At 40.8% G+C, this 13,023-nt stretch overlaps 1 protein-coding gene across 1 annotated transcript; it reads right to left on the bottom strand.

Annotated features, from left to right (window-relative positions):
• Positions 1 to 1,235: 1,235 nt before the first annotated feature.
• Positions 1,236 to 12,956, bottom strand: usp4 (ubiquitin specific peptidase 4 (proto-oncogene)). The gene is made up of 22 exons (XM_023290367.3): positions 12,734 to 12,956; positions 11,298 to 11,425; positions 11,058 to 11,188; positions 10,847 to 10,973; positions 10,556 to 10,701; positions 9,878 to 9,939; positions 9,551 to 9,697; positions 8,032 to 8,149; positions 7,767 to 7,940; positions 7,526 to 7,684; positions 6,877 to 7,101; positions 6,590 to 6,673; positions 6,379 to 6,473; positions 6,099 to 6,281; positions 5,674 to 5,906; positions 5,375 to 5,572; positions 5,205 to 5,275; positions 5,005 to 5,120; positions 4,771 to 4,920; positions 3,326 to 3,429; positions 2,791 to 2,879; positions 1,236 to 2,612 (listed from the first exon to the last, which is right to left on the bottom strand). Exons 1-22 carry the CDS (start codon positions 12,883 to 12,885, stop codon positions 2,490 to 2,492), a joined length of 3,015 nt encoding a protein of 1,004 aa, XP_023146135.2. The 5' UTR covers positions 12,886 to 12,956; the 3' UTR covers positions 1,236 to 2,489.
• Positions 12,957 to 13,023: the final 67 nt, after the last annotated feature.

Raw genomic sequence — 13,023 nt, 5'->3', positions numbered from 1 at the left:
CACAGCTGCACTTAGTGTGATTACATGTTGGTTTTTCCTGCCCACACCCAGTTACAGATTATAGTTCACTTTGTAACTTGTCAGCATGAATTGCAGGTAATTCCGGTTGCATCACCTGTAAATGGTAGGTAATGTTGCAACACAGACGGGGATGTTAAGCAACTGCAACCTTGCACAAGAGCTCCGACTTTAGCGTGGGGTTACAGCGCATGCACTTAGTCCAACCAAACCACCTTGTTGATGCTCCCAGTTTTTATTGTACTTTGAATTCAAATATTTCTGAATCCAAGTACAATAACATATTGCATCACCTGCAAACACGGGTCATTTTGCAGACGCAGAAATGGGTATTTCAGAACTAGTTTCTGTAGACAGTCACAGCTTTGGTGTTGTGTGCACTCAGTTCAAACAAACCACCTTGTTTAGGCTTCCAGTCTTTATTGTACTTTGAATTCAAATATTCCTCAGTTAAAAACAAAAACTGTAGATATCGGCAATAAGATAAATATGAGGACAAGAATTTATACACCTATTTAAAATAGTGTGATTATTTACATCTCTTCAGTTATTTTTGATTTGCTGTCACGATTTTCGTGGGGGGAAGAAAACAAACATCTTCTGCATTTGGCAGCTGAATTTTGATTTCGATAAAGGATCTAGGATTACAGATATGATGTAAAGCTTTTCTATGTCATAGGCATAAATGATTATATTTAGGTAGTCATTTCTGAACGACATAATGATGGCAGGACCAACCAGCAGACAGGGCACTTGGAGACTCTACATATTAACATGCCATTATGCAACAAAGTGCAGAACTTATGCCACAGAACAAGACTTATGAGAATAGATACATTAAGTACTAACTGCCACCTGGTTTTACTAGAAGACCTTTGTTATTGAGCGTAACTGAAGTCATTCTATTTTATACTGAAGTCGATCACATTCAAGCCACCTGTAATAACTGTGCGTCCTGGGATCATTTTATGTCTATAAAGACTACATTAAGACTAAATAAAGGGACTGTTAATTTGTTTTATCACCAGAAACAACTTGGATGTATTTTTCTTGACAGCAGAGTAGAGTACTAAGATCAATGGAAGGAAAACAACTGGCTCAAAGTGCCTGCATTCAGTGAGAATGCTGTTAAGGTACTGCTGTCCTGCCCCATCTGATAACACATGGAGACTGTTCCTCATGACTGGGAGCAAGTTCAAGTTTCATGAATAAAGCACCACTTTTATACTAGTTTATTTTGCTTCACTCAGTGTGCTTTGAAGATATCAAATAACATAGCCATTTCAATACAGAGCTGCATTATTGTACAAGACTAATAAGGACAAGCCATTGCAAGGTGAGCTAGGGGTCCAATCAGGCAGCAATCAAATTATGCTTAAAAGACACATTAAAATGATCTGGAAGTGTATGACAGACCGTAACACTTAATGTTAAGGCCAAACCATACATTTCTGTCATGTCTAGATACACCAGAAGCAGGTAGATAATGTACTCGTGGGGAATTCAAAGTGCCTCCTTTTAGTCAGGTTGCAGGAATTGAAAGGCCGCTTTTGCATTGTGATTACAAAATGAAAAAAAGAGAAAGAAAATAAAAATTGTTAGCAGGGTAAGACTCCTCTCATAAGAGAGACACCGGAGCCCATGCTGTGCGTCAAACAAATAATGATGGCCGACCAAGAGCGAGGTCAAAAAAACAGCTCCTGCCACAACTCACGTCAAGACCGAGATGTTAAAAACCTTGAAACAAGACATCCCCTCTGTGTTTTAGATCACACTCAGATCCAGCAGGCCAGGAGCACAGCTGTAACAGCTACTCTGAAGCAGCAGGATCTCCTCTTTTACCAGGATCCACTTTACACAGGTGGCATAAGGTCACAGGTTCTTTCAACAAGTGTGGCATGTATTGTTCTGTGCGCACATCACACACTTAAAAGTTTGCATTCACCTCAGCACAGCAAGAATATTAGAGATAAATCAGGCACAATGCCAGTGTCCAGCTAACATCTTAACAGTTGGTTCATTTTATCATAAATATGTTGGAACGCTTTGGTTGAAACAATATGTGCATTTGGCTTTTTTTTTTTTTTTTTTTTTTAAATATTTCTGGCTGTTCTTGTGGGCAACAGAAACATTTGTTTATCTACGCATGAGGGCACTTCTAACATTCTGTTCATCCAGTGAGAGGATCTAAATCCATTTATGTTCCTCTTAGTTCCAGACTAGTAAACTATGTTCAGAAATCAGTAGGCCACCCGCTGCAGGGAGGAAGTCTCTCAGTTCACTCTTCTGACAAGGCTGTTGGCTCTAGTTGACAACATACAAGACAGAAATCAAATAAAATACGGGGAAGGTAGGGTTAATAATGTTAAGTCTGTGGAGTCCTCTGTCACTAAAGTAACTTTGTGTGTGCGTCCGAGTGTCTCTATTTGCCATATGCGTTTTCAGTGTGTGTCCCTTTGCGTCAGGGCTCCTCAGTTTGTGTCCATGTGGTCATCGGCTGGCTCAGGGGCTCCTCCTAACGAGGCCGAAGGCTGAGGTTTGGAAGAGCTTTCCTCATCTCTGCGTTGATAGAACAGCACGTAGGCCGCTTTAGTCTGCAACAGAAAGACAAGGATACGATTACACTGCATGAAGAGGAACACCTGACACCACAGATATAAAGCTAAGAAGGCTGGGGACTATCATCTCTATTGAACATCATTATTATGATTAAAAAGGTGCAACAAATACTGCATCACTGCAAGTATTCAACATTTGAGAGTCACAGCTCACCACAATCTGGTCCTCTGAGGCAGACGAGACACTGCTGTCATCAAAGTAATGCCACTTTCCATCCACTTTATTCTTGCCATAAGCCGTGTCTGTCAGACAGAGGGGAGGTAGTGTTAATGGACAACTATTCAGGTTGTTCCTTAACCAGGAAAAGGTCTAACAATCTTATCACACCAGTTTGCTACAAACAGACAAAGCACATGCAGGAAAATATGACTCAGTTCCAGAGGGAACAATGACATGTGAAGCTTGTTGTTGCATTAAAATTTAACCGATTGCAGTGTCCATGGAGACAAAGTGAACACTTCAGCACCCCATCTGTTGACTAATATTGCTCACATGTTTGAAGACTAAACAGGGCGTTGTCACACGGACTAGAAATCAGCTTTATTACTAGTCGAAATTTTAAAAGGTTAAAGTAAGAATAAGTTCTTCATTGCATGTTGCTGTGGAGTGATTTTGGATTTTGTTTTCCATTCAAAAAAGTAATTTTCAAAAAATCAAACAGAAAAAAATAGAGAAATAAGTGACTTACAGTGACCCCCTCCCATTCCTCCATAGTGGTTTGACACTGCAATAAGGTCATAGATGTAGGGGGTGGCCTTAGGGTCACACACAAACTCGGACATGTTCAGATCCCTGGCAAAGAAAACACCATCAGTTGAAGAAAACATAGACAAGAAATGAAAGGGGAGGCACTGCATGTAGGCCTACTGTATGATTAAGGCTTCCTTAGTAAGCATGACTCAGCCTTTTTTAAAGCAGGATTGCAGCAACGTTTTCTCTGCTTCATTGTTTCTGGTGGATCAAGTTCCTCTACAGAGGTCAATATATGCTTCATTCCAGGAGTGAAACATGTAGCTGTTAGGCCACACAATCCTGAGGTAACATCTCAATTTCACAACACAGCGTTGAAGATTACAGATCATAAAAACAAGGGGTGGTAAGAACATGGACCTGATCATTCTTTGAAGTATGATGTCAACACAGAGACAGGACTCCACTTCTTGGAAGCGCAATCAATACTTAATCGATCAGACCTCTGGTTGATTTATTCTGTGATTTTTAGCTCCCTCTGGTGTTCACAATAAAACAAGAGCATGTTCAGTTTGCTTGGTACAATACAGTATTCACATCGCCAGTATGAAGGGTGTTTTTTTTTTTAATGGAAAAAATGTGCATAAAAACCTGATTGCATCACTGATTTTCATTATTTTTACAGAGAGTTTAGGTTGTGGTTATAACTATTTTGAGATATTTTTCATTCACGTTTTAAGTAACAAAAGGGTTTTTTTTCTGTTTTATCATCACCCCTGCATGAGGTTACAATACTTAGAAGTGGTCAATTGAAGTCAATGTCAATAAAATGGCTGTGGAGGGTACTTTATGAAGTTTTTTTTTAAAATTATTATTATTTGCATTTTGCCTTTATTAATAGAGCAAGTGGGGAGACAGACAGAAATGAGGTGTAACATCTAACAAATGTCCTGATGATCACGAACTGAGGACATTGCCATTATGTATGTGCTGTAATCTGTATGGTCATTGGGTGCCCAAATGTAGCCAAATAATTTTAGGTAGTATGAAGAAGCAAAAGGAAAAAACGCCAACAGAGTAAATGATAGTGACTGTGAGGCTGGTTGCTGATTCTAACAAAATGTTTTGGATTTTCACTAAAAAAACTCTTTAGAATTTTCACTATCTGGGTTTAGATTCTAAATTGGTCACTGGTGTGAATGTGAGCACAACTGGTTGTCCAGGGTGTACCGGACAATAACTCAAGGTTAGATGGGACAAGCTCCAGCCCGCCCTCATAAGTGTATATAGGGGCATAGTTAAGGGTATGATATGGTACATTCCATGATTAAAGGGGCACAAGAACTCCTTTGCAACAACACCAGAATACAGCTTTTTTAAATTAATTAAGAACCGTCTTCAATCCCTTGACTTTAAGATGAACGAGAACTCCTTCCTGCATACCTGATGGGAAAGTCCACCACTGTGTCCAGCTTGTCCCTCCAACATCGATTGTAGGAGAAACGTTTTAGGTGAACTACCAGAATGCGAGGCAGCGACCACAAGTCAAATTTTTTTGTGGCCTGTTGGTGCTTCTTACATGTTGGACAATACCTAAACAAAAAGGATTGGATTTAGAAGACAAAGCTAGTGGAAAAGGCGGAAGTTAGATAGTATGCTGTGCTGATAAAGCCTTACCATGGGTCGTGTTCTCCCAGAGTCTCCATGGTTGTAAAGAGCTCGATGCATTCCCTCAGAGCCACGGTGGCTTTCTTTTTTTGGGGCTGCAGCATGCTCTCATGCTTCTCATAGGCCTACACACAATATTTACACACATATTAATAAACTGTTTGCATTACCGTGTCACAGAATTGTCTGATGAACCTTAAACCACTGACCTCCGCTTCCTGTTCATCATAACAGAGTTTCTTTGACTCTGTGTCCCAGTCGATTGCCACCGTGGAATGTGCTGCAGAGAAAAGAGGTGGGAGGAGCAGTGTAAACAAAACGTGTCTGTAAAAAGTTTAACTATGAGTCACACCGTAGGTTTAAAATATTTTACACTGACGATTAAGCTTGAGAACATTTCCATCACAGGGCAGCGGGCTGATGTTGGCTGTTCCATACGAGTTGACTATGCTGAAAGTGAAGAGCTTTGCCGTGTCTCCTTTGGACCCATTTTCCAAGTCAGAGGTCTCCTCCTCCTCTTCAGACTGACCATTCTCTGGCTCTGGACTCACCTGGTGGTCCATGGCCTCTTCTTCACCTAAACAGACACAGACAATAGTGGACATCTTGTTATTTTTTCATTTTCTGTCCACTGCTCTTTGATTAGAGTTTGGTTAACAGTTGTGTCCAGCCACTTACCATCATATAGCCCATTAGTTTCATTGCAGGTCCCTGAGTGGTTGCTGCCATTACTGGAGCTGGCACTGCAAGAGGCCCCATCCGACAAGGGGCTCCCACAGCCACCCAGACTGGCATTGAGACTAGATGATGTGGAACATTCAGGAGCCTGACTGCAACTAGCAAAGGTGGCTGAGGCTGAGGCAGATGCCCTGCTTTCACTATTTGGGCTCTGGGAGTGTTTTACATAGCGTCTGTAACAGGAACAGGGAAAAATAGTTCAGAAACAGCAGCCAGAATCAAACATAGAAAAAGGTCTGAAGAGAATTTAAATCATTTTAGTTATACTTGTGTCATTAAGTCATTATCAATTTTACCCCCTTCCTTGCTGTTACTGCACTGTAATGTGGCTTAATTTTTTTGTCATCCACACAGTAGATTCTTACCCAATTCTCTCTAGGATCTTATCATAAAGAACATCTGCTATGAGGTTTTGTCTGGGCACGGTGATGAGTAAAGGCTGGCCAAAAAGCATGGTGCTTGTGGAGCTCCCAGCATGCTTGGAGTGGCGCTCCCTGAAATATACAGGCAGATTCATCTTCTCACTGTCCTCCTCCTGTACCTCATACCTGCAAAGAGCACCAACAAAAATACACATTATACTCAGATTAAACTGTGATCACACAAACTGACTTCTCAGCTCATCTTTCAGTCAACAAGACTTACACAAAGATGTCGTCTTTTTCCATAATTTGGTTGAGGCCATCATCTCGCCTGTAAATTTTATGGAATCTATGATTGTAAACATCCGCCACCACCATCTACAAAAACAAGCGGATTGCAAACTTTGGTTAAATTAGATAAAACAAAGAAAATGTAACGCTTGGGGTATTGGAGATTGAATAAAACAAATGGTGTGAAGAAGTGAGGTTCTAACATTTTCCGGAGGGAATCCACAGAGTTTGGACAAGGCGCTGCACAGGTCTGTAACCGTACCCAGTTTGGGGACCACCACCCGATACTGCCAGACAAAAAAAGAAAAAAGATTCAGTACCTCAGTGATCTGCATCTTTCAATACATTTTGAATTAATCTCAGACTCAACAGCAAGTTCAAAAACTAACCTGTATTTTTTTTAATCTGAATTTTACCATTACTTATTAAGAACTGATTAGTATCAGTTCAATTGCGGGTTCTGGTCTAAATAAGATAAATTTCAACTCACCTGTGTGGGTCTAGACTGAGGGTCAGATCGCACCAAAAAAACCTCCATGGTACGGTCCTTCTTCATGGGCAGAGGCAGTGTGAGGTAGCAGAATGGGTCGAAGGTAACAGACACCTTGGAGCACTCTGGGCACACCAATGTGGATTTGAAGAGACCATGAAAAATATCAACTATAATGGAGTCATTGCGCAAGCGGTGGTTTGTCCACGCTTCCTTGGCAACAATCTGTAATCCCACAACCAATGGAAAAAGATGTCAGTTAGATGTCATTTAAAAACATCAATTTATGATAAAAGTGTAAAACTGGATGAAGCTAATACCATTCCTTTGTTACTATACAACAGTTTAGATCAAAGTATATAATGTGATGTAAAATAAAAATCTATGCTATATCTAGCTGTCGGAGTCTAGCAGTCACTGTAGCTTAGTCATTCTCTTTCAAGTGTAAAATGGTTTTCGATTTTATATATCAAAACACAGTAGAGCTGGGAGCGCTACAAAGACAGATATTTAAGCGTCATTACATAACAGCATCAAACTGAACATTTCATCCTGTGGAGACAAAATGAAATGCTCCTGAAAAAATATGACAGAAAACATAGTTTTATTTTAAAAACAAGTATTATGCCATTTCTGTGATGTGATATACCTCATCCGGTCGGCCCTCTGCATCCCTCAGGGCCAGATAAGGCTTCTTTTTGACGCGGTTCAGATCTTCATGGAGCCCATCCAGCAGGAAGGCCAGCAGCTCCTGTGAGTCCTGCTGCTGGTAGCCTGAAAACTGGGGGGCAAACCGTCCAACCTGGGTCTAAAAATAAAAAAGGTAGCTCTTATATACTCTGTCTGTCTTTATGCATTCGCTTCAGATAAAGCCGTTTGACAAGACTCACCTTGAAGGTACGTGGGGCCACGTAGCTACTGCGGCTCAGCCACATCTGCTTTACTAGATCTGCATAGGCCTCCGCTATCTCTCCCCTCATTCCCAGGGGATTGTCTCTATTAATCTCTGCCTCATACTGATCATTGAGGAAGTATTCTGTGAGTGGAGATGCATTGCTCAGGCACTGGAGGAAGAGGACAAAAAAAAGTGGATTATATGAAGACGATACCAAAAAAATTGGCAATGTTGTAAATATATTTGCTAGTAATTTTTACCTGGAGGGCAGAGTTCATGAAGCACGTATTGCCCAAATTACTGAGACCACACAGACCAGGCTGTGATTGTGACTCTCTGTAGTTGTAGGAGGAGCTGTATGAATTGTAGCCTCCAAATCTGTTGGAAGAGCAGACCTGTTACTGTTGGTAAGCACTCATCAAGCATACCTGTGCGAACAACTAATGCTGACCGGGCCATCTACACCACACTATTGTTTTTATTAACTATGTGACACATTCAATTGTGCAACTTCTGAAAAAAATATTTAAGATCACAGAAGCTCAGAGCAGTTCTGTATTCTATTCCATAACTTGTTTGTGTTTTATGTCTAATTAAATTAGATCTTGATTGCATATGCAAGTTATGGTATTTTTCTACTTGTAATGCAGTTAAAATGGGAATCGTAAATATAACTGCTACTTTAAGTCTCAAACCACCTCTTGAGGTAGTCAGGGAAATCAAAGGAAGATCAAAGCCTTTTGAAGTGCAGCCATTTCACAAAGTCAGCACTGAATTCAGGTGTCAGTTCTGCAGTTACATTTTAATTCCCTTTAGACCTTCACTCCTTGCCCCTTAATACTCTGTGCCTGGCTTAAGTGTGAGCATAAAACTTCCTCTGTGTACCACATATTATGATGTATCCAGGAACACTGCATTAAGTCGAAAAGAAGTATCAAGGATGCCACTCTTATGAAATAAACTCAATGCTAATTCAAAAGCTCTGCAATTATTTCCACCTATTAGTTTTCTGCTGACATATGCATGGATGGGGAAAACATCGTGAGCATTATTTGATCTCATTTAATCAGTCTACAGTCTGCAAAATGAACTGGACCTGAATAATTTCTATAGGTGCAGCAAAATGGTACTGTAATGGATGTATGCTGCCACAGTAACAGTGTGTTCTTTCATTGCATGTTTCTCACCTCGCCATATGATTCAAATTATACAGCACCCTAAGGTAAGTATCAGACACCAGGATGCTTTCAAGTGTGTTAATACGCACTGTTAATTTGGGTGACAAACATGCAATGGAAAGCAAATGGAACATAAACCAGTAAAAGCAAACTTAAAATGAAAGAAATGGGGCCGTGTATAACAGTAAATAAATTATTTATTCTTCCAACAACAAAGGAACTCAAAGACTACATACTGATTCACTGTGTCTGAGAAGCTAGATTAGTGTATAAAAATCTCCTTTAGTCGTCTTTACCATACATGAGATGCATGAGAAATACTGAATGTGCAAGAATTTTATTGTAATTGGCATTAAGACTTATCATAATATTGAAAGAGTCTTTGACCAAGTAACAACTGAGAATTACAGGGGCTGAGAAAGTAAGTAGTAAATTGGTAGGCATGTTTTCCAAAGCGTTGTCGTCACCACTGAAGAGAATAAAATCAATGAATACCACTTCTGTGCCTTACAAGCTGTACAGTACACATCAGTAAGAGGTAAAACATGGGCATGGAAAAATAGAGAGTGAAAGTGGAAAAAAATCAGAAAAGATCTCTTGCCTGTTGCTAGATGAGGTGCTGTTGTTGAGTGTGTATCCAGGGCTACAGCTGCTGTCACCGTTAGTTACTGTTGAGGATATACTGACTGATGAGTTTGAGGAGAGCTTTGGGGAGGTAGTGAAGTTCCTGGATGGGGTTGTACTGGATCTGGTGAGCAAGAGCAAAAGCATGTTTCAGAACAGAAGATTTCAACAAATTATCTCAAATTTTTAGTCCTGCGTAAGTAAACGGATATATATTTGATCAAATGCTCTTAATATTCAAATTCAGCATACAAGTTGTATCCTCTTTCACAAATGATTAAATAAAAAGTAATGGTTTGCTTACTTGGGATGGGAGGCTTGTCTGGGCCATGTGCCATCCTCATTCTTGCGCTCAATCACAAGCACCTGTGGGGAAAAAAAGATGAATGAAAGCAAAGCTTGGACACCTGACCTTCTTGTCAGAGCTGTCATGTCTCAGGCTTGAGTTATATGTTCCCAATGCTGCCAAGCTGTAGCAGCTGCAGGCAGGTTAATGAATTGCTCTTTGATGTGTAATTAGTATGTAAATATATTTTTTAAACTTTCTGTCTTATTCTAAAAAATTGTACAAATCTCCAATATACAGTTGTTGTCACAGATCTGATGTTCAGTGACTGCTGCGGTAAAATGAGACCAAGCCTAGGGAAGACTTATGCACAGGGGAAACAAAATATTTGAGATGCCTTTCATCACCCTTGCAATACAATGTCAATATAGGCTTCACTCTCAAAACCAAAGCTGAATTATAATCTGACCTCTATTTGACAGTCTGAAAAAGAATTAAACATCATAACCTTAACCCGACATGTTTTATTGTAAGGCTAATGCACTGCATTAGGCTCTCTGGGGTTCCTCTTGGTAAGTGCAATGCCTGCAAATGAATTATGCATGCACAATTAGTACCAATATGTTACCAGGCTGTGATCTTCTGTGTTCTATTAGTAATCTCAAGGTTATTTGAATGACAAAGGGTCGACACTACCTGTCCCTGGAATAGACCAGCATCCTGCACAGTGCTGTCTGGCTTGTTCAGCTGCTCATAGGTGTTGCTCATGTATTTGTTCCAGAGCCTGGTCTCCTTCTCTGATGGTATATTGAACAGTGTCCTCATCTCCTTCTCTATAGTATCTGGAAGAATGGTATAGAATTAATATTTATGGATAGACATTTACATTTTAGAATGCAAGAAGCTATTTATTGAGTTATTTTCAAACTCATCTGGTTGCCTTAAGCACACAGATTGAAACCATAGAATATTCATGTAAACTCTTACCTATAGTGTCAGCTTTACTAAAATGACGGGTGACCACATTGTCCATGTTGTCATTCTCACACAAGTTCAGCTCCAGCAGATAGACCTCCACTTTACAGTGCTTGACAAACATGCCATGTTCAACCACCTAAAGAAGAAAGAAGATATTTGAAAGCCTAGTCCATGCAATATAGTCCATGGTCAAAATGAAAAATACCTTCAACAGCATTACCTTCCTGACGATAGGTCTCTGGCCCTCAAGGCAGGCGTACCAGCTGACAAGCTTATTCCATGCCTCAGTGGGCACAAGGACATAGTCCAGCTCATCTATAAGGTGCTCTTTCAAGGCCTGAGTCTCCTGGTCTTTAAGGGGAAAAAAAACAAAATGACTACAGGCTGGGAAAAAAATAGCTCATTTAATCAGTGGGGGATTTGCTGTATCCACAATTAGAATCAAAAAAGAAAGTTTTACCTGAGAACAGCCCAGAGTTATCAATTGGTCCTGGATAGAGGCTACGTTCTCCAACGTTGTACATATCCCAGCTGTCAAACCCAACATACTTCTTCCATTGTTTGAACCACCGACTGTCTATTAGATACCTAAAACACAAATACTGGTGACTCTTAGTGGCAAACACATCACACTTTGCGACACTTCTCTTAAAAGCGTTAACATTTTCATCTTATAAGGGATTTTCTTGGTCACCTAGACAGGGTCAAGTGATGATAAAATGCATGGGTATAAGAGAGACACTGCACACAGGTATATGTCATCCAAGAACATTATGTAACACCAAAATGCTTTGGCATTTGCAGATATAGTAACACAGAGCTAGTTTGACTTAATCTCATCTAAAGAATCTCCTTTCGTTAATAGGCTTGTATTTACATAGCAGGCAATCACATGGTGATTCACATAGTTGGGCCATGGAGGTCTTTTTTTTTAGTGTGGTCACTTTAAGAATCAGTCTCAGAGTCTCAGTCAGATGAAGTATATGTTCTTTGTCCTTTTAACAGGATATTTATTTGGCTGCACAACAGTGTTAATACGCATACAGAACCTCAGCTAGAAGCGCCATGGGTGGTTGTTCATTCCTAACAGTACCATGAAACATCAACTAAAGGCACTACCTGGCTAATTGAAATAACCATTTGAACACGTTAGCTGTGTGGCTTGCAGCTGATTCAAAACAGGTTCCTTAGGTTTCGATTTCAACAAATGAAGTAACAGAAATGTGTCTTCATCTGACATTCCTCTGTTGTTTATTTCCTGAAGTGAAGCCTCTTTATTACATTGGTTGGACTATGCCTCGGCCTGAATGTTCTTTTTTGGTCTTAAACTATGTTAGCGAACACAGGTGTCTGGCCAGTAACGAAACATCACACAACTTAAACTGGCATGTCGCGACAAGCAGGTAAAGACATTTCGTAACAATTCCGCCAACGGGCCCGTTTCATGATCACAACTCAGCAATAACGAGCCGGTTTGACTGAAAGGAGAACCTACAATCTGAATCCAGGGCCTAAATTATTCTATCTGCCGGTTAGCTACCACCACATCAGCTAACATCGCCCAACTTCTCACAAAGCAGCCATTAAGGTTCAACTACTGTACAAATGAGCCACTTGGGTAGCTGGCTTGGTTGTTTACGACTAATGCTGATGCCTACTACTACAGCCACCGCTTAAAAGAGACACTTCAAAGTAGGACTGACTAGCGGCTAGCGTGCTAATCTGTTCAACATTAGCCTGCCAAAATATCAGTAGCACAGCAGCTGTCGATTTCAGACGTGCAACTATCGCTGTCATTAGCTTGCTAGCGTTAGCATGTTAGCATTTCCTGTTTCTCACTAGCTAACGTTGGCTAGCTTAAACACCCCGGTCCCGTTGGCCGTTGCCACTCCTTACCATTCGTCGCCCTTCCTCAGAGTTGTTTTCAAAAGGGACCCAATAGCCTGTTTTTGACTCTCGGTTGAAGGTGTTGGCATTTGCGCGGCTACCGGCTCCGAGTCGGAGTCTGCCGCGTTGCCCGACTCGGGTCCGCCTCCCTCGGCCATCATGCAGCCTGTGTGCCGGTATCGTGAACGCGCTGGAAGAGACGCACTCGGGGGAGCTGCTCATTGGAAACCTTCTTCTTCCTCTACGGTCGCTGCACAGCGGAGCGGAGCTGCTGTTGCACTCCAGTGTTCAGTCCACAA

Source organism: Amphiprion ocellaris, chromosome 5 (assembly GCF_022539595.1).
Source record: "Amphiprion ocellaris isolate individual 3 ecotype Okinawa chromosome 5, ASM2253959v1, whole genome shotgun sequence".
Lineage (NCBI taxonomy): Eukaryota > Metazoa > Chordata > Actinopteri > Pomacentridae > Amphiprion > Amphiprion ocellaris.
The sequence above is the reverse complement of the archived record's forward strand: the minus strand, read 5'-3'. Positions and strand labels throughout refer to the sequence as shown.